The 22,382-nt window shown below is 47.7% G+C and overlaps 1 protein-coding gene across 2 annotated transcripts in view; it reads left to right on the top strand.

Moving 5' to 3' along the window:
- Positions 1-22,009, top strand: part of LOC110502568 (cingulin-like protein 1) — a 33,575-nt gene extending 11,566 nt beyond the window's left edge. The window contains exons 8-20 of one of the 2 annotated variants that reach the window (XM_036960789.2): positions 5,636-5,848; positions 5,969-6,076; positions 7,191-7,289; positions 7,447-7,551; positions 7,827-7,979; positions 8,393-8,563; positions 9,204-9,356; positions 11,230-11,319; positions 14,068-14,151; positions 14,285-14,409; positions 15,748-15,856; positions 20,826-20,989; positions 21,107-22,009. In XM_036960789.2, coding sequence (XP_036816684.2) covers positions 5,636-5,848; positions 5,969-6,076; positions 7,191-7,289; positions 7,447-7,551; positions 7,827-7,979; positions 8,393-8,563; positions 9,204-9,356; positions 11,230-11,319; positions 14,068-14,151; positions 14,285-14,409; positions 15,748-15,856; positions 20,826-20,989; positions 21,107-21,191 — 1,659 coding nt within the window. In that variant the 3' untranslated portion in view covers positions 21,192-22,009. The remainder of the gene's footprint in view (positions 1-5,635; positions 5,849-5,968; positions 6,077-7,190; positions 7,290-7,446; positions 7,552-7,826; positions 7,980-8,392; positions 8,564-9,203; positions 9,357-11,229; positions 11,320-14,067; positions 14,152-14,284; positions 14,410-15,747; positions 15,857-20,825; positions 20,990-21,106) is intronic. The other variant, XM_036960790.2, reaches the window with a different exon arrangement.
- The last annotated feature ends 373 nt before the right edge of the window (positions 22,010-22,382 follow it).

Raw genomic sequence — 22,382 nt, 5'->3', positions numbered from 1 at the left:
ACCCTGTATATAGCCTCCACATTGACTCTGTACCGGTATCCCCTGTATATAACCTCCACATTGACTCTGTACCAGTACCCCCTGTATATAGCCTCCACATTGACTCTGTACCGGTACCACCTGTATATAGCCTCCACATTGACTCTGTACCGGTACCCCCTGTATATAGCCTCCACATTGACTCTGTACCGTAACACCCTGTATATAGCCTCCACATTGACTCTGTACCAGTACCCCCTGTATATAGCCTCCACATTGACTCTGTACCGTAACACCCTGTATATAACCTCCACGTTGACTCTGTACCGGTACCCCCTGTATATAGCCTCCACATTGACTCTGTACCGGTACCCCCTGTATATAGCCTCCACATTGACTCTGTACCGGTACCCCCTGTATATAGCCTCCACATTGACTCTGTACCGTAACACCCTGTATATAGCCTCCACATTGACTCTGTACCGTAACACCCTGTATATAGCCTGCACATTGACTCTGTACCGTAACACCCTGTATATAGCCTCCACATTGACTCTGTACCGGTACCCCCTGTATATAGCCTCCACATTGACTCTGTACCGGTACCCCCTGTATATAGCCTCCACATTGACTCTGTACCGGTACCCCCTGTATATAGCCTCCACATTGACTCTGTACCGTAACACCCTGTATATAGCCTCCACATTGACTCCGTACCGTAACACCCTGTATATAGCCTCCACATTGACTCTGTACCGTAACACCCTGTATATAGCCTCCACATTGACTCTGTACCGGTACCCCCTGTATATAGCCTCCACATTGACTCTGTACCGTAACACCCTGTATATAGCCTCCACATTGACTCTGTACCGTAACACCCTGTATATAGCCTCCACATTGACTCTGTACCGTAACACCCTGTATATAGCCTCCACATTGACTCTTTACCGTAACACCCTGTATATAACCTCCACATTGACTCTGTACCGGTACCCCCTGTATATAGCCTCCACATTGACTCTGTACCGGTACCCCTGTATATAACCTCCACATTGACTCTGTACCGGTACCCCCTGTATATAACCTCCACATTGACTCTGTACCGGTACCCCCTGTATATAGCCTCCACATTGACTCTGTACCGGTACCCCTGTATATAACCTCCACATTGACTCTGTACCGGTACCCCCTGTATATAGCCTCCACATTGAGTCTGTACCGTAATACCCTGTATATAGCCTCCACATTGACTCTGTACCGTAACACCCTGTATATAGCCTCCACATTGACTCTGTACCGTAACACCCTGTATATAGCCTCCACATTGACTCTTTACCGTAACACCCTGTATATAGCCTCCACATTGACTCTGTACCGGTATCCCCTGTATATAACCTCCACATTGACTCTGTACCAGTACCCCCTGTATATAGCCTCCACATTGACTCTGTACCGGTACCACCTGTATATAGCCTCCACATTGACTCTGTACCGGTACCCCCTGTATATAGCCTCCACATTGACTCTGTACCGTAACACCCTGTATATAGCCTCCACATTGACTCTGTACCAGTACCCCCTGTATATAGCCTCCACATTGACTCTGTACCGTAACACCCTGTATATAACCTCCACGTTGACTCTGTACCGGTACCCCCTGTATATAGCCTCCACATTGACTCTGTACCGGTACCCCCTGTATATAGCCTCCACATTGACTCTGTACCGGTACCCCCTGTATATAGCCTCCACATTGACTCTGTACCGTAACACCCTGTATATAGCCTCCACATTGACTCTGTACCGTAACACCCTGTATATAGCCTCCACATTGACTCTGTACCGTAACACCCTGTATATAGCCTCCACATTGACTCTGTACCGGTACCCCCTGTATATAGCCTCCACATTGACTCTGTACCGGTACCCCCTGTATATAGCCTCCACATTGACTCTGTACCGGTACCCCCTGTATATAGCCTCCACATTGACTCTGTACCGTAACACCCTGTATATAGCCTCCACATTGACTCTGTACCGTAACACCCTGTATATAGCCTCCACATTGACTCTGTACCGTAACACCCTGTATATAGCCTCCACATTGACTCTGTACCGTAACACCCTGTATAAAGCCTCCACATTGACTCTGTACCGGTACCCCCTGTATATAGCCTCCACATTGACTCTGTACCGGTACCCCTGTATATAACCTCCACATTGACTCTGTACCGGTACCCCCCTGTATATAGCCTCCACATTGACTCTGTACCGTAATACCCTGTATATAGCCTCCACATTGACTCTGTACCGTAATACCCTGTATATAGCCTCCACATTGACTCTGTACCGTAATACCCTGTACATAGCCTCCACATTGACTCTGTACCGTAATACCCTGTACATAGCCTCCACATTGACTCTGTACCGGTACCCCCTGTATATAGCCTCCACATTGACTCTGTACCGTAACACCCTGTATATAGCCTCCACATTGACTCTGTACCGTAACACCCTGTATATAGCCTCCACATTGACTCTGTACCGTAACACCCTGTATATAGCCTCCACATTGACTCTGTACCGTAACACCCTGTATAAAGCCTCCACATTGACTCTGTACCGGTACCCCCTGTATATAGCCTCCACATTGACTCTGTACCGGTACCCCTGTATATAACCTCCACATTGACTCTGTACCGGTACCCCCTGTATATAGCCTCCACATTGACTCTGTACCGGTACCCCCTGTATATAGCCTCCACATTGACTCTGTACCGTAACACCCTGTATATAGCCTCCACATTGACTCTGTACCGTAACACCCTGTATATAGCCTGCACATTGACTCTGTACCGTAACACCCTGTATATAGCCTCCACATTGACTCTGTACCGGTACCCCCTGTATATAGCCTCCACATTGACTCTGTACCGGTACCCCCTGTATATAGCCTCCACATTGACTCTGTACCGGTACCCCCTGTATATAGCCTCCACATTGACTCTGTACCGTAACACCCTGTATATAGCCTCCACATTGACTCCGTACCGTAACACCCTGTATATAGCCTCCACATTGACTCTGTACCGTAACACCCTGTATATAGCCTCCACATTGACTCTGTACCGGTACCCCCTGTATATAGCCTCCACATTGACTCTGTACCGTAACACCCTGTATATAGCCTCCACATTGACTCTGTACCGTAACACCCTGTATATAGCCTCCACATTGACTCTGTACCGTAACACCCTGTATATAGCCTCCACATTGACTCTTTACCGTAACACCCTGTATATAACCTCCACATTGACTCTGTACCGGTACCCCCTGTATATAGCCTCCACATTGACTCTGTACCGGTACCCCTGTATATAACCTCCACATTGACTCTGTACCGGTACCCCCTGTATATAACCTCCACATTGACTCTGTACCGGTACCCCCTGTATATAGCCTCCACATTGACTCTGTACCGGTACCCCTGTATATAACCTCCACATTGACTCTGTACCGGTACCCCCTGTATATAGCCTCCACATTGAGTCTGTACCGTAATACCCTGTATATAGCCTCCACATTGACTCTGTACCGTAACACCCTGTATATAGCCTCCACATTGACTCTGTACCGTAACACCCTGTATATAGCCTCCACATTGACTCTTTACCGTAACACCCTGTATATAGCCTCCACATTGACTCTGTACCGGTATCCCCTGTATATAACCTCCACATTGACTCTGTACCAGTACCCCCTGTATATAGCCTCCACATTGACTCTGTACCGGTACCACCTGTATATAGCCTCCACATTGACTCTGTACCGGTACCCCCTGTATATAGCCTCCACATTGACTCTGTACCGTAACACCCTGTATATAGCCTCCACATTGACTCTGTACCAGTACCCCCTGTATATAGCCTCCACATTGACTCTGTACCGTAACACCCTGTATATAACCTCCACGTTGACTCTGTACCGGTACCCCCTGTATATAGCCTCCACATTGACTCTGTACCGGTACCCCCTGTATATAGCCTCCACATTGACTCTGTACCGGTACCCCCTGTATATAGCCTCCACATTGACTCTGTACCGTAACACCCTGTATATAGCCTCCACATTGACTCTGTACCGTAACACCCTGTATATAGCCTCCACATTGACTCTGTACCGTAACACCCTGTATATAGCCTCCACATTGACTCTGTACCGGTACCCCCTGTATATAGCCTCCACATTGACTCTGTACCGGTACCCCCTGTATATAGCCTCCACATTGACTCTGTACCGGTACCCCCTGTATATAGCCTCCACATTGACTCTGTACCGTAACACCCTGTATATAGCCTCCACATTGACTCTGTACCGTAACACCCTGTATATAGCCTCCACATTGACTCTGTACCGTAACACCCTGTATATAGCCTCCACATTGACTCTGTACCGTAACACCCTGTATAAAGCCTCCACATTGACTCTGTACCGGTACCCCCTGTATATAGCCTCCACATTGACTCTGTACCGGTACCCCTGTATATAACCTCCACATTGACTCTGTACCGGTACCCCCCTGTATATAGCCTCCACATTGACTCTGTACCGTAATACCCTGTATATAGCCTCCACATTGACTCTGTACCGTAATACCCTGTATATAGCCTCCACATTGACTCTGTACCGTAATACCCTGTACATAGCCTCCACATTGACTCTGTACCGTAATACCCTGTACATAGCCTCCACATTGACTCTGTACCGGTACCCCCTGTATATAGCCTCCACATTGACTCTGTACCGTAACACCCTGTATATAGCCTCCACATTGACTCTGTACCGTAACACCCTGTATATAGCCTCCACATTGACTCTGTACCGTAACACCCTGTATATAGCCTCCACATTGACTCTGTACCGTAACACCCTGTATAAAGCCTCCACATTGACTCTGTACCGGTACCCCCTGTATATAGCCTCCACATTGACTCTGTACCGGTACCCCTGTATATAACCTCCACATTGACTCTGTACCGGTACCCCCTGTATATAGCCTCCACACTGACTCTGTACCGTAACACCCTGTATATAGCCTCCACATTGACTCTGTACCGGTACCCCTGTATATAGCCTCTACATTGACTCTGTACCGTAACACCCTGTATATAGCCTCCACATTGACTCTGTACCGTAATACCCTGTATATAGCCACGTTATTGTTATTCTTATTGTGTTACTTTTTATGATTACTTTTTACTTTAGTCTATTTGGTAAATATTTTCTTAACTCTTCTTGAACTGCACTGTTGGTTAAAAGGCTTGTAAGTAAAGCATTTCACGGGTAAGGTCTACACTTGTTGTATTCGTCGCATGTGACAAATAAAGTTTGATTTGATTTGTATAGACCATATAGAGTGTGTACTATTCTTACACATATTACAAGTGTATTTTCTACTTTTGAAGAGAGGAAGAAGGTGGTCACTTTAATTGTCACAAGGAAACGGTAAAGAATATTCCGTTTTGTTCCGACCCCCTCCGAGACACAAGCACACAGGAAGTAAAAACCTTGCTATTAGGATGGCTCTGAAGCACGGAGTTCAAGTCAGAACTAGATGGATTTCTAGAAGTTAAAAGACGTGTCTGTTTTTTAGGATCTGGCCCAGCTGCGGTTGGACTTCCAGGAGCTCATTCAGGTGCAGGAGGAGCAGGAGGAGGTGCTACACTGGAGGGAGAGGGAGCTGACCGCCCTGAAGGGAGCGCTGAAGGAGGAAGTGGAGAGTCATGACAAGGAGCTGGGCATTATGAAGGAGGTGTACGACAAGGAGGTGCAGAAGCTCCAAGAGGAGGTGGAGGAGGTGAAAGAGGTAAATGATGAGTTGAGTTGAATTGAATTGAATATCCCAGTAGCTCAATAGCATAACTTAATGTTCCACTCAACATATTGTATCTTGTGTGTGTTCTAACTCCCTCTGTCTCCCTGTCAGAGTAACACAGTTCTGAGCCAGGAGAAGAAGGAGGTGGAGGAGGAGAGAGGGGAGGCCCGGGGCCAGGTGAAGGAGCGGATCCAGGAGAGAGAGGAGCTTAAGGGACAGGTACTGGGGCATTATGTACTACAGCACCCATAATGCTGTACTACAGCACCCATAATGCTGTACTACAGCACCCATAATGCTGTACTACAGTACCCATAATGCTGTAATACAATACCCATAATGCTGTACTACAGTACCCATAATGCTGTACTACAGCACCCATAATGCTGTACTACAGCACCCATAATGCTGTACTACAGCACCCATAATGCTGTACTACAGCACCCATAATGCTGTACTACAGCACCCATAATGCTGTACTACAGTACCCATAATGATGTACTACAGTACCCATAATGATGTACTACAGTACCCATAATGCACTGTACTACTGTACCCATAATGATGTAATACAATACCCATAATGCTGTACTACAGTACCCGTAATGCACTACTACAGTACCCGTAATGCACTATACTACAGAACCCATAATGCTGTACTACAGCACCCATAATGCTGTACTACAGTACCCATAATGCTGTAATACAATACCCATAATGCTGTACTACAGTACCCATAATGCTGTACTACAGTACCCATAATGCTGTACTACAGTACCCGTAATGCACTACTACAGTACCCGTAATGCACTATACTACAGTACCCGTAATGCACTATACTACAGAACCCATAATGCTGTACTACAGTACCCATAATGCACTATACTACAGTACCCATAATGATGTGCTACAATATCCATAATGCTCTGTACAGCGTGTCCAGATAACATATCAGGGCCCGTATTCATAAAATATCTGAGTATGAGTGCTGATCTAGGATCAGGTCCCTCACGTCTATTTAATCTAATTCATTAGGATATATAAATATATATATATATATATATATATATATATTTTTTTTACAGTGTAACCTAACGTAGCATATATTTAGCATACTAAAGCAGTCAAAGGTAATATATCATACTAAACGATCAAGAAGTAGGATACTAGTCGTTAATATTGTGCGACCGCTATTACACTGGTAGCTTAAGGTAAGGAACATAATCATACTAAATGGAGAGGCCCCCGACTTCAGTAAATATAATACGTTTTGCTCGGAGACCAGGTTGTCCTGAAGCTAACATAATTGTGTCCCATCTCTACACTAACCCAGGTAGAGGAGCTGGAGAGCAAGGTGGACCAGCTCAACCTCGTCATCAAGGAGTCCAAAACTCTACAGAGACAGCTGGTGAAATGCGTAGAGCAACTCAAGGTGAGGTAGAGGAAGGGAGGGAGGAAGGAAGGAAGGAAAGGAGGAAGGAAGGGAGCACCTGGAGGGAAATATAGACTCTCGATGATGTAGAACGTTCTACAAAATGCCTCATAAACTGAGTTTTTAGATAAATTAATAATAAAATGTGTTTCCACAGCGAGAGAAGCAGCAGGTGGAGGGAACGCTAGCGGAGGTGAAGGAGAAGGAAGAGGAGATCAGCCAGACAAACAAAGACCAACTAATAAAGCTGGAGAATGTACAGGTCAGCAAAAAATGCTTGAAATGCATAATATGATAATAATAATAATAATAATAATAATGATAATAATAATAAATATATAATAATGAAATATACATAGTAGACTTGTTGTTAGATTCCGACTTTTATACAGGTAAACAAGTCTTTAAAAAAAAAAAAAACGATATTTCCAACTTGGACAACCTGTAGTTGTAGCAGTTATATGTAGTCTCCTGCTTCTCCGTAGTCTCACCACACACTAACACGGTCCTTTTGTCTGTGGTGCTTCCCTCTCACAGAGCGAGTTGACCCAGCTGAACCACCTCCACAGGGAGGCGAAAGAGAGGCTGAAGGAGGAGAGGAGGAGAACAGAGGAGCTCAGGATGATGAAGAGTGATCTGGAGGAGGAGAGGAGACTGCAGAACAGCACTGTGGAGAAACTGCAGAGGGAGGTGAGAGGGAGGGATGGGTAGAGGAGGGGATAGGGGGATGGGTAGAGGAGGGGATAGGGGGATGGGAAAGGGAGGGAGGTGTACTGTAGGTCATAGGCCACTGAGAAGTACATTGTGTTTCAATGAAGAGGACCAGTATAATTTCAATATTTATTTTTCTTGTCTCCACCCTTGAGTGCTGCTGGGTTTAGAAGTTATGATACTCATGAATTACACTAGAGTTCTCACCAGTGCAAATGATAGGCGTTGCATGAAAAACATCATTTATCATGGGGGGGAATGTTCAATGAGCACCATTCAGTCTGTTTTACTCCTTCCACTCGCTGTCTCTCTCTCTCTCTCTCTCTCTCTCTCTCTCTCTCTCTCTCTCCCTTCTCTCTCTCTCTCTCCTCTCTCCTCTCTCTCTGCTCCAGATGAGTGTTAAGGTGGAGGAGTGTGAGGCGTCCACTGAGCAGCTCCAGCTGCAGGTTGATGAAGTCAGAAAGAAGAGCCACACAGAGCTGACTGAGCTCCAACAACAGCTGCAGGAAAAGAGACTGGACCTGGAGAAATCACAACAGAATACCAGAAAACTGCAGGAAGAGGTGTGGTGGGACATTTTCCTGTATTGAGTCACCGATGGATGGATCATAGTCTGATTATACTCTCTCTGTTTCTCTCTTTCTTTCTTTCTCTGCCCCTCTTTCTCTTTCTCTCTTTCTCTTACTCTCTTTCTATCTCTCTTTCTCTTACTCTTTCTCTCTCTCTCTTTATCTGTCTCTCTCTTTCTTTCTATCTTTCTCTCTTTCTCTCTCTCTCTCTTTATCTGTCTCTCTCTTTCTTTCTATCTCTCTCTCTCTCTCTCTCTCTCTCTCTCTCTTTCTCTCTCATGCTTCAGAGAGAAGGAACTGAGCAGTGATTCTAGAGTTGAAAGGTTTATCAGGAGAGGAGACCGTAATGTAAAATGAAAGCTATTGAACAGTTGTTTCATGTTTAATATGTTATGTGTGCGTTAGCTTAGCATATAGCATTCCCTACCTAGACTTGGCTCTGTCTGGGCTATGAACCAGGCTCCTCCATGTCTCCAACACACGCGACTAACCCGCTTGACAACGTACGAGCCGATTTGAGCTATAGAAAACGAGTCCTATTTGATAGCTCCACTGGCGACATTTCAAGCTAGCTAGTTCTTAACTCTGTTACGTGTGTGTGTGTGTGTGTGTGTGTGTGTGTGTGTTCGTTCAGCTACTTACCCTGGAGCAGGGTCTGGAGCGGGGTCGTAGGGAGTGGGAGGAGGCCCAGCAGAGAGGCAGACAACTGGAGAGGAAGGTGGAGGAGCTGGAGGAGAGGAACGCTCATGCCCAGGAGGACCACGCCCGACAGGTCAAACTCATTGAGGTACTGTTATTGTGTGTGTGTGTGTGTGGAGGAGAGGCACACACAACTAGACAAACTATAAAAAACGTACCTTACACGCGTCTGAGATGCACATAAAAAAATATTGCATACGATATGGATCTCTTGCGATATGGATCTATTGGATTGTGTAAAAAGAAACTATCAGTACGGTTGGCTTCCACACGAGATGGGATTTTATTGTGTTGTACCACAACCCCCTCATCTGGTTTTAACACCCATCCTCAGAGCATCCCCCCGGTACCCTAAGGGCATCCCCACCCCGTACCCTAAGGGCATCCCTCCCCCCCGTACCCTAAGGGCATCCCCCCCCCGTACCCTAAGGGCATCCCCACCCCGTACCCTAAGGGCATCCCTCCCCCCCGTACCCTAAGGGCATCCCCGCCCCCCCCCGTACCCTAAGGGCATTCCCCCCGCCGTTCCCTCAGGGCAACCTCCCACCGTTCCCTCAGGGCAACCCCCCCCCCCCCGCCCGTACTGCAAGACAAATGTTTCCCACTCTGACTCGTTGACATGTTTACCTCTTCAAATCCCTCTATTTCCACCTGCATGTCCTTGTAGAGATGAGGGGAGTGGAAAAGCTCGGCAGTTGCTGATTTACCACTGAGACTTACCGATAACTGCTGTTTGTGTTGCTGATGGCAAAACATGTTGTCACCTGCACCAGTGGCAGGTAGAATCCACAGACCAGTCTATACAAGTCATGTATAGAAAGCAACACTAAATGGTTATAAGATATGTCTTGACAGTGTTATTATTTAACGAGGCAAGTCAGTTAAGAACAAATTCTTATTTACAATGACAGCCTAGGAACAGTTGGTTAACTGCCTTGTTCATGGGGCAGAACGACAGATTTTTACCTTGTCAGCTCGGGGGATTCGATCTAGCAACCTTTCCGGGTCAATGGCCCAACGCTCTAACCACTAGGATACCTGCCGCCCCTCCACTCTAACCACTAGGATACCTGCCGCCCCTCCACTCTAACCACTAGGATACCTGCCGCCCCTCCACTCTAACCACTAGGATACCTGCCGCCCCTCCACTCTAACCACTAGGATACCTGCCGCCCCTCCACTCTAACCACTAGACTACCTGCCGCCCCTCCACTCTAACCACTAGACTACCTGCCACCCCTCCACTCTAACCACTAGACTACCTGCCACCCCTCCACTCTAACCACTAGGCTACCTGCCGCCCCTCCACTCTAACCTCTAGACTACCTGCCACCCCTCCACTCTAACCACTAGGCTACCTGCCACCCCTCCACTCTAACCACTAGGCTACCTGCCGCCCCTCCACTCTAACCACTAGACTACCTGCCACCCCTCCACACTAACCACTAGACTACCTGCCGCCCCTCCACTCTAACCTCTAGGCTACCCTGCTGCCCCTCCACTCTAACCACTAGGCTACCTGCCGCCCCTCCACTCTAACCACTAGGCTACCTGCCACCCCTCCACTCTAACCACTAGACTACCTGCCGCCCCTCCACTCTAACCACTAGGCTACCTGCCGCCCCTCCACTCTAACCACTAGGCTACCTGCCGCCCCTCCACTCTAACCACTAGGCTACCTGCCGCCCCTCCACTCTAACCACTAGGCTACCTGCCGCCCCTCCACTCTAACCACTAGGCTACCTGCCGCCCCTCCACTCTAACCACTAGGCTACCTGCCGCCCCTCCACTCTAACCACTAGGCTACCTGCCGTCCCTCCACTCTAACCACTAGACTACCTGCCGCCCCTCCACTCTAACCACTAGGCTACCTGCCGCCCCTCCACTCTAACCACTAGGCTACCCTGCGGCCCCATATTACGCATAACCACAGGTTATATATCCTGTGTTTCCTATTTCAGGGTCAGATGAGCCAACTGGAGCAGGATCTGCAGGATGAGAGGAGCAGTACAGATCTCCTGATGAACAGAGTGGATCAAGGAAAACAACAGGCCAGTACTCAGAAACACACACACACACACACACACACACACACACACACACACACACACACACACACACACACACACAGACACACACATACACACACACAGACACACACAGAGACACACAGAGACACACACACACACACAGAGACACACACACACACACACACACAGAGACACACACACACACAGACACACACAGACACACAGACACACACACAATAGATGGTGCCCAATCAGGGGCCTTCCCTCGCTAACGGCAGACATGAACCCATTTAAAAAAAATCAATATCACATTTAGGTCTGAGTTCTCAGATGTCTTCCTCTTCCAACAGTGAAAGTTGCTGAAATGAGAGGAAGGTCAGACTGGTCAGATCCTTTGTTTCCAGTATTACAATCCTTCTGTCAACAACTGCCTCCAAACACACTTGTTTATGTTTGTGAAACGCTGATGCAGCTATAAATGCATTGTGTGTGCGCGTGTGTGGGTGTGTATGTCGGTAAAGTAGGCCAGACTAATTAAAACACAACATGAATCTGTTACCGTCCCTTTACACTCCCTTTACTGTTTTTTTTACCTTTATTTAACTAGGCAAGTCAGTTAAGAACAAACTCTTATTTTCTAGGAACAGTGGGTTAACTGCCTGTTCAGGGGCAGAACAACAGATTTGTACCTTGTCAGTTCAGGGATTTGAACTTGCAACCTTCCGGTTACTAGTCCAACGCTCTAACCACTAGGCTACCCTGCCGCCACTTTACACTCCCTTTACTGCCCCTTTACTCTCTTTACACTCCCTTTACTGTCCCTTTACACTCCCTTTACTGTCCCTTTACACTTACTTTACTGTCCCTTTACACTCCCTTACTGTCCCTTTACACTCCCTTTACTGTCCCTTTACACTCCCTTTACTGTCCCTTTACACTTACTTTACTGTCCCTTTACACTCCCTTTATACTCCCCCTTTACACTCCCTTTACTGTCCCTTTACACTCCCTTTACTGTCCCTTTACACTCCCTTTATACTCCCCCTTTACACTCCCTTTACTGTCCCTTTACTGTCACTTTACACTCCCTTTACTGTCCCTTTACGCTCCCTTTACTGTCCCTTTACACTCCCTTTACACTCCCTTTACTCTCACTTTACTGTCACTTTACACTCCCTTTACTGTCCCTTTACACTCCCTTTACTGTCCCTTTACACTCCCTTTACTGTCCCTTTACACTCCCTTTACTGTCCCTTTACACTCCCTTTACTGTCCCTTTACTGTCCCTTTACACTCCCTTTACTGTCCCTTTACACTCCCTTTACTGTCCCTTTACTGTCACTTTACACTCCCTTTACTGTCCCTTGCAGTCCTTTTACTGTCCCTTTACACTCCCTTTACTATCCCTTTACTGTCCCTTTACACTCCATTTACTGTCCCTTTACACTCCCTTTAATGTCCCCTTTACACTCCCTTTACTGTCCCTTTACACTCCCTTTAATGTCCCCTTTACACTCCCTTTGCTGTCCCTTTACTGTCACTTTACACTCCCTTTAATGTCCCCTTTACATTCCCTTTACACTCCCTTTACACTCCCTTTACTGTCCCTTTACACTCCCTTTACTGTCCCTTTACACTTCCTTTACACTCCCTTTACTGTCCCTTTACACTCCATTTACACTCCCTTTACTGTTCCTTACTGTCCCTTTACACTCCCTTTACTGTTCCTTTACTGTAACTTTACTGTAACTTTACTTTCCCTTTACTGTCCCTTTACATTCCCTTTACACTCCCTTTACTGTCCCTTTACACTCCCTTTGCTGTCCCTTTACTGTCCATTTATACTCCCTTTACACTCCCTTTACAGCCCCTTTACTGTCCCTTTTACAGCCCTGTTACTGTCCCTTTACACTCCCTTTACTGTCCCTTTACACTCCCTTTGCTGTCCCTTTACTGTCCCTTTACACTCCCTTTGCTGTCCCTTTACTGTCCATTTATACTCCCTTTACACTCCCTTTACAGCCCCTTTACTGTCCCTTTACAGCCCTTTTACTGTCCCTTTACACTCCCTTTACTGTCCCTTTACACTCCCTTTACACTCCCTTTACTGTCCCTTTACACTCCCTTTACTGTCCCTTTACTGTCACTTTACACTACCTTTACTGTCCCTTTACACTCCCTTTACACTTCCTTTACACTCACTTTACTGTCCCTTTACACTCACTTTACTGTCCATTTACACTCCCTTTTCTGTCCCTTTACTGTCACTTTACACTGCCTTTACTGTCCCTTTACACTCCCTTTACACTTCCTTTACACTCACTTTACTGTCCCTTTACACTCACTTTACTGTCCCTTTACACTCACTTTATTGTCCCTTTACTGTTACTTTACTGTCCCTTTACACTCCCTTTACTGTTACTTTACACTCCCTTACTGTCCCTTTACACTCCCTTTACTGTCCCTTTACACTCCCTTTACACTCCCTTTCAGTAGAGTCCTCCTCTCGGCCGGGGCCTCTGTCTAACTGTCAGTAGAGTCCTCCTCTCGGCAGAGGCCTCTGTCTAACTGTCAGTAGAGTCCTCCTCTCGGCCGGGGTCACTGACTAACTGTCAGTAGAGAATAGTCTTTTGGGATCCTGCTCACTTGCTGTCTGATCTAGAATGAAACACAAACAGACAGACCAGACATCATGTCCATAATAGTTTCATAATGGCTTCTGCAGTGTGTAGTGGAGGCCTATTCATGTCTCTTTCTCTCTGCTGACAGATGGAGCTGATAAGAGGTGAGCTGCTGCAGGAGAGAGCAGTCAAACAGGACCTGGAGTGTGACAAGATCACTCTGGAGAGACAGGTAAACTTCTAACCCCTGTGACATCACCAATCTCTCTCTGCAGTCGACGATTGAACCTGTCATGATGATGACCCAGTGCTTCCTGACCCTCTTATACAACATGTCATGCTCACCCGGTATTGTTCTCTTCCAGAATAAGGACCTGAAGAGTAGGGTGTCTCATCTAGAGGGCTCTCAGAGGTCCAATCAGGATGTTGTGGTTTCCAGACTGGAGGGAAGGATCCAGGAGCTGGAGGGGAGGCTGGAGGGAGAGGAGAGGTGAGATGGAGGGGAGAGGAGAGGTGATGAGAGGTGGAGGGGAGAGTAGATGAGTTGTGGGGGAGAGCTGAGGCTGCAGGGAGAGGAGGTGGAGGGGAGAGGAGATGAGAGGTGGAGGGGAGAGGAGATGAGAGGGGAGAGGAGATGAGAGGTGAGGGGAGCTGAGGCTGCAGGGAGAGGAGGTGGAGGGGAGAGCTGAGGCTGCAAGGAGAGGAGGTGGAGGGGAGAGCTGGGGCTGCAGGGAGAGGAGGTGGAGGGGAGAGATGTGAGGTGATGAGAGAGATGAGAGGTGATGAGAGAGATGAGAGGTGATGAGAGGTGGAGGGGAGAGTAGATGAGTTGTGGGGGAGCGCTGAGGCTGCAGGGAGAGGAGGTGAAGGGGAGAGGAGATGAGAGGTGGAGGGGAGAGATAAGAGGTGGCGGGGAGAGATGAGAGGTGGAGGGGAGAGATGAGAGGTGGAGGGGAGAGGAGATGAGTTGTGGGGGAGAGCTGAGGCTGCAGGGAGAGGAGGTGGAGGGGAGAGGAGATGAGAGGTGGAGGGGAGATGAGAGGTGGAGAGGAGATGAGAGGTGGAGGGGAGAGAAGATGAGAGGTGCAGGGAGAGGAGATGAGCGATGCAGGGGAGAGCTGAGCCTGCAGGGAGGGGGAGATGTGAGGGTGGAGGGGAGAGCTGAGGCTGCAGGGAGAGGAGATGGAGGGGAGAGCTGAGGCTGCAGGGAGAGGAGATGGAGGGGAGAGCTGAGGCTGCAGGGAGGGGAGAGGAGGTGGAGGGGAGAGCTGAGGCTGCAGGGAGAGGAGAGGTGGAGGGGAAAGCTGAGGCTGCAGGGAGAGGAGAGGAGAGGTGGAGGGGAGAGGAGAGGAGAGGTGGAGGGGAGAGCTGAGGCTGCATGGAGGGGAGAGGAGATGAGAGTTGGAGGGGAGAGCTGAGGCTAGAGAGAGAGGAGAGGTGGAGGGGAGAGCTGAGGCTGCAGAGAGAGGAGGTGGAGGGGAAAGCTGAGGCTGCAGGGAGAGGAGAGGAGAGGTGGAGGGGAGAGCTGAGGCTGCAGGGAGAGGAGAGGTGGAGGGGAGAGCTGAGGCTGCAGGGAGAGGAGGTGGAGGGGAGAGCTGAGGCTGCAGGGAGAGGAGAGGAGAGGTGGAGGGGAGAGCTGAGGCTGCAGGGAGGGGAGAGGAGAGGTGGAGGGGAGAGCTGAGGCTGGAGAGAGAGGAGAGGTGGAGGGGAGAGCTGAGGCTGCAGAGAGAGGAGATGAGAGGTGGAAGGGAAATTAAAGGTAAGGTGGAGGGGAGAGCTGATGACTGTGATCATGAGTGTCTGACAGGGTTTCATATTTTCTTCTCAGAGACAACATCAACCTGCAACAAGCCAACAGGAAACTAGAGAGAAAAGTGAAGGAGATGATGATTCAAGTGGACGATGAGCACATATCTATGCAGAACCAGAATGACCAGGTAACATGGACGATGAGCACATATCTATGCAGAACCAGGAACACCAGTGTTGCGTTCCCTAGCAACAAAACCAAACATGTCACTCAAACAGGAGGAGGAGCTTACAGAGTAACTGACCTCTAAACCAAAACTAAACATGTCACTCAAACAGGAGGAGGAGATTACAGAGTCACTGACCTCTAAACCAAAACTAAATCAAATCAAATCAAATCAAATGTATTTATATATCAGCTGATATCTCAAAGTGCTGTACAGAAACCCAGCCTAAAACCCCAAACAGCAAGCAATGCAGGTGTAGAAGCACGGTGGCTAGGAAAAACTCCCTAGAAAGGCCAAAACCTAGGAAGAAACCTAGAGAGGAACCAGGCTATGTGGGGTGGCCAGTCCTCTTCTGGCTGTGCCGGGTGGAGATTATAACAAAACATGGTCAAGATGTTCAAATGTTCATAAATGACCAGCATGGTCGAATAATAATAAGGCAGAATAGTTGAAACTGGAGCAGCAGCACAGTCAGGTGGACTGGGGACAGCAAGGAGTCATCATGTCAGGTCGTCCTGGGGCATGGTCCTAGGGCTCAGGTCCTCCGAGAGAGAGAAAGAGAGAAGGAGAGAATTAGAGAACGCACACTTAGATTCACACAGGACACCGAATAGGACAGGAGAAGTACTCCAGATATAACAAACTGACCCTAGCCCCCCGACACATAAACTACTGCAGCATAAATACTGGAGGCTGAGACAGGAGGGGTCAGGAACATGTCACTCAAACAGGAGGAGGAGCTTACAGAGTCGCTGACCTCTAAACCAAAACTAAACATGTCACTCAAACAGGAGGAGGAGGAGCTTACAGAGTCACTGACCTCTAAACCAAAACTAAACATGTCACTCAAACAGGAGGAGGAGGAGCTTACAGAGTCACTGACCTCTAAACCAAAACTAAACATGTCACTCAAACAGGAGGAGGAGGAGCTTACAGAGTCACTGACCTCTAAACCAAAACTAAACATGTCACTCAATCAGGAGGAGGAGGAGCTTACAGAGTCACTGACCTCTAAACCAAAACTAAACATGTCACTCAAACAGGAGGAGGAGGAGCTTACAGAGTCACTGACCTCTAAACCAAATCTAAACCGGTGTTGTTTTAGGAAGGGTTCTGAAAGACATTCATGAAAGTTGACTAGCCACAACAACTGTAACCTAAAAGACACCCACAATGAGCGCCCGCTAAATTTGCCCTAGAAGAGGCAAACAAAAGAAAACCCCAACACCGAACTTAGACAGGAAGAAACACACAAAGGAATGTTTTTCTAGAACTCAAATAGGCCGAGACAACTAAAGAGGTTGACCCTCCCACATCTCAAGACAACTGGAGCACCTGGGCCAGCCACTCTTATTTGGCACCTGGGCCAGCCACTCTTATTTGGCACCTGGGCCAGCTACTCTTATTTGACACCTGGGCCAGCTACTCTTATTTGACACCTGGGCCAGCTACTCTTATTTGACACCTGGGCCAGCCACTCTTATTTGACACCTGGGCCAGCCACTCTTATTTGGCACCTGGGCCAGCCACTCTTATTTGTCACACCTGGGCCAGCCACTCTTATTTGTCACACCTGGGCCAGCCACTCTTATTTGGCACCTGGGCCAGCTACTCTTATTTGACACCTGGGCCAGCTACTCTTATTTGACACCTGGGCCAGCTACTCTTATTTGACACCTGGGCCAGCCACTCTTATTTGACACCTGGGCCAGCCACTCTTATTTGACACCTGGGCCAGCCACTCTTATTTGACACCTGGGCCAGCCACTCTTATTTGACACCTGGGCCAGCCACTCTTATTTGACACCTGGGCCAGCCACTCTTATTTGACACCTGGGCCAGCCACTCTTATTTGGCACCTGGGCCAGACACTCTTATTTGTCACACCTGGGCCAGCACGGGTGAAACACCTTCTGACTAACGAGGTGGCACTATTCGGTGCGTCCAACCTCCTAAATGTATAAACCAAAGCCTGTAGCACCCGGTGAAGCATAACAACCTTCAAGTTCATTCAAACAGTTACTTTAACAATTATTTGAAGTGTACGTCATAACAGTGTCCGTAATGCCGTCATAAACGTGACATTACAAATGTTTTAAGATGACACGACATCTCTTATGTTTCTCTGAAAGTTAAGTGGCAAATTCAGATAAAAGTGTTACCATAGTTACAGGAAGACACAGGCGAGTCAAAGTAATTCACATCCATTGAGGACTTTTCATTGGCCAATTCACGGAGATCCTTCCTAATGTACACCTCTTATAGCTGACCCAGAAACTGAAGGCAGACAATACACCTCTTATAGCTGACCCAGTAGCTGACGACAGACCATATACCTCTTATAGCTGACCCAGAAGCTGAAGACAGACCATACACCTCTTATAGCTGACCCAGAAGCCAAAGACAGACAATACACCTCTTATAGCTGACCCAGAAGCTGATAACAGACAATACACCTCTAATAGCTGACCCAGAAGCTGAAGGCAGACAATACACCTCTTATAGCTGACCCAGAAGCTGAAGACAGACAATACACCTCTTATAGCTGACCCAGAAGCTGAAGACAGACAATACACCTCTAATAGCTGACCCAGAAGCTGAAGGCAGACAATACACCTCTTATAGCTGACACAGAAGCTGAAGACATACAATACACCTCTTATAGCTGACCCAGAAGCTGAAGACAGACAATACACCTCTAATAGCTGACCCAGAAGCTGAAGACAGACAATACACCTCTTATAGCTGACCCAGAAGCTGACGACAGACCATACACCTCTTATAGCTGACCCAGTAACCGACGACAGACCATACACCTCTTATAGCTGACCCAGAAGCCGAAGACAGACCATACACCTCTTATAGCTGACCCAGAAGCCGAAGACAGACAATACACCTCTTATAGCTGACCCAGAAGCTAACAACAGACCATACACCTCTAATAGCTGACCCAGAAGCCAAAGGCAGACCATACACCTCTTATAGCTGACCCAGATGCCGAAGACAGACAATACACCTCTTATAGCTGACCCAGAAGCTGACAACAGACAATACACCTCTAATAGCTGACCCAGAAGCTGAAGGCAGACAATACACCTCTTATAGCTGACCCAGAAGCTGAAGACAGACAATACACCTCTTATAGCTGACCCAGAAGCTGAAGACAGACAATACACCTCTTATAGCTGACCCAGAAGCTGAAGGCAGACAATACACCTCTTATAGCTGACCCAGAAGCCGAAGACAGACAATACACCTCTTATAGCTGACCCAGTAGCTGACGACAGACAGTACACCTCTTATAGCTGACCCAGAAGCCGAAGACAGACCATACACCTCTTATAGCTGACCCAGAAGCCGAAGACAGACAATACACCTCTTATAGCTGACCCAGAAGCTGACAATAGACAATACACCTCTAATAGCTGACCTAGAAGCTGAAGACATACAATACACCTCTTATAGCTGACCCAGAAGCTGAAGACAGACAATACACCTATTATAGCTGACCCAGAAGCTGAAGGCAGACAATACACCTCTTATAGCTGACCCAGAAGCTGAAGACAGACAATACACCTCTTATAGCTGACCCAGAAGCTGAAGACAGACAATACACCTCTTATAGCTGACCCAGAAGCCGAAGACAGACAATACACCTCTTATAGCTGACCCAGTAGCTGACGACAGACCATACACCTCTTATAGCTGACCCAGAAGCTGACGACAGACAATACACCTCTTATAGCTGACCCAGAAGCTGAAGACAGACAATACACCTCTTATAGCTGACCCAGTAGCTGAAGACAGACCACACACCTCTTATGGCTGACCCAGAAGCCGAAGACAGACAATACACCTCTTATAGCTGACCCAGTAGCTGACGACAGACAATACACCTCTTATTGCTGACCCAGTAGCTGACGACAGACCATACACCTCTTATAGCTGACCCAGAAGCCGAAGACAGACCATACACCTCTTATAGCTGACCCAGAAGCTGACGACAGACAATACACCTCTTATAGCTGACCCAGTAGCTGACGACAGACCATACACCTCTTATAGCTGACCCAGAAGCTGACGACAGACAATACACCTCTTATAGCTGACCCAGAAGCTGAAGACAGACAATACACCTCTTATAGCTGACCCAGAAGCTGACGACAGACCATACACCTCTTATAGCTGACCCAGAAGCCGAAGACAGACAATACACCTCTTATAGCTGACCCAGTAGCTGACGACAGACCATACACCTCTTATAGCTGACCCAGAAGCTGACGACAGACAATACACCTCTTATAGCTGACCCAGAAGCTGAAGACAGACAATACACCTCTTATAGCTGACCCAGTAGCTGAAGACAGACCACACACCTCTTATGGCTGACCCAGAAGCCGAAGACAGACAATACACCTCTTATAGCTGACCCAGAAGCTGACGACAGACAATACACCTCTTATAGCTGACCCAGAAGCTGAAGACAGACAATACACCTCTTATAGCTGACCCAGTAGCTGAAGACAGACCACACACCTCTTATGGCTGACCCAGAAGCCGAAGACAGACAATACACCTCTTATAGCTGACCCAGAAGCTGAAGACAGACCATACACCTCTTATAGCTGACCCAGAAGCTGAAGACAGACAAGCACTAAAGTAGCCAAGTACTAAATGGCTAGCTAGTTAGCGGTGCGCGCTAGTAGCGTTCAATCAGTGACGTCACCCACTTTGAGACCTTGAAAGTAGTTGTTTCCTTCGTTCCGCCAGGACCGCGGCTTTTAGTGGAGCGATAGGTAATGATGCTTCATGGGTGACAGTTTCACGGGTGTTCATAGGGTCTCTGGTTCGAGGACAAGTTGAAGGAGAACACTGTTAAACACATTAATGCATTGTTAAAACGATGTGCCATGTAACCCCCCTCTCCTAGCTGAACCAGAGGCTGAAGACCGCGAAGAGACAGATGGATGGGGCCGAGGAGGAGATAGAACGTCTGGAAAACTCTAAGAGGAAGTTACAAAGAGATCTGGACGAACAGATAGAGACCAACGATCAGATCCTCAGCCAGCTCAACGCCCTGCGTTCAGAGATGAGGTGAGTTAAATAAAACAGTGTGATGGTAAGGATCTTTCATTTATGACTAGTTTTTTTGTACCCTGCATTATTGTCGATATATATATAATGCTTCTACGGAAATGTGCTCCCCCCCAGGCGTAAGCAACAGAAATCAGCCCCGCTCCTGATGATCGAGAAGGCTGGTGATACTGTCTGTGAGGATGACATCAACTCTGACTGAAAGATGCACTAACTTACTTACTTATAGTACTCCGGCTTATTCCCACTGGGACACAAGGTCTCAACGAGCTCTTCATTCCCACTGGGACACAAGGTCTCAACGAGCTCTTCATTCCCACTGGGACACAAGGTCTCAACGAGCTCTTCATTCCCACTGGGACATGAGGTCTCAACGAGCTCTTCATTCCCACTGGGACACGAGGTCTCAACGAGCTCTTCATTCCCAATGGGACACGAGGTCTCAACGAGCTCTTCATTCCCACTGGGACACGAGGTCTCAACAAGCTCTTCATTCCCACTGGGACACAAGGTCTCAACGAGCTCTTCATTCCCACTGGGACACGAGGTCTCAACGAGCTCTTCATTCCCACTGGGACACGAGGTCTCAAGGAGCTCTTCATTCCCACTGGGACACAAGGTCACAAAGAGCTCCTTCCACTTGTTCTTATCCTTGGTGACATGTTGTGATGCTCTGACAGCCTGGTGAAAAGAATACAAGCAGTCAAGTCAAAAACAGATTTCCTGATTCTCACAAAGGGCCGGTAAAATCACAGTGAGGAATGAAAAGCGTTACAGAAGTTTCTCATTAAAACAATATTTCCATGTGCAACTCAAGTGTGGGTTTGGGCCTGTCTGTGGATTTCATAACCCTTTGCATTACACTGCCCTCCAGTGGCCATTGTAGAACTGCAGTTACAGGAGAAAATGTTTTCACTTTTCACCATCATAAATCAGTCCATAACTATATTGTGTGCTGCATCACTTTTCCTTTCGTAATGTAATTAACCTATACATGAATAAAGGTTTATTCATAACTAACTTGTGTGAAATAAATGATGTAAAACAGGCTGTATATCTGCAAGGTTTTAAAGTATCTCAGGATTTCTTATACCCCCCCACACACACACACACACACACACACACACACAACCTCCCCCAATTCACACCTTATGCAATTCGCCCCCCTGGTTAGAAGCATCTCGTCGTCTTCTCTACCTTTCCCCCACACGTTTTTCCGTTTAACTAAGCAAGTCAGTTAAGAACAAATTCTTATTTACAATGACCCACCTAGGAACAGTGGGTTCAGGGGTAGAACGGCAGATTTGTACCTTTTCAGCGCAGGGGATTCGATCCAGCAACCTTTAAAGCTCTAACCACTAAGCTACACTTGGCTTCAATACGTACATGCATC

Source organism: Oncorhynchus mykiss, chromosome 2 (genome assembly GCF_057628025.1).
Source record: "Oncorhynchus mykiss isolate SJ-2025 chromosome 2, ASM5762802v1, whole genome shotgun sequence".
Lineage (NCBI taxonomy): Eukaryota > Metazoa > Chordata > Actinopteri > Salmoniformes > Salmonidae > Oncorhynchus > Oncorhynchus mykiss.
The sequence above is the reverse complement of the archived record's forward strand: the minus strand, read 5'-3'. Positions and strand labels throughout refer to the sequence as shown.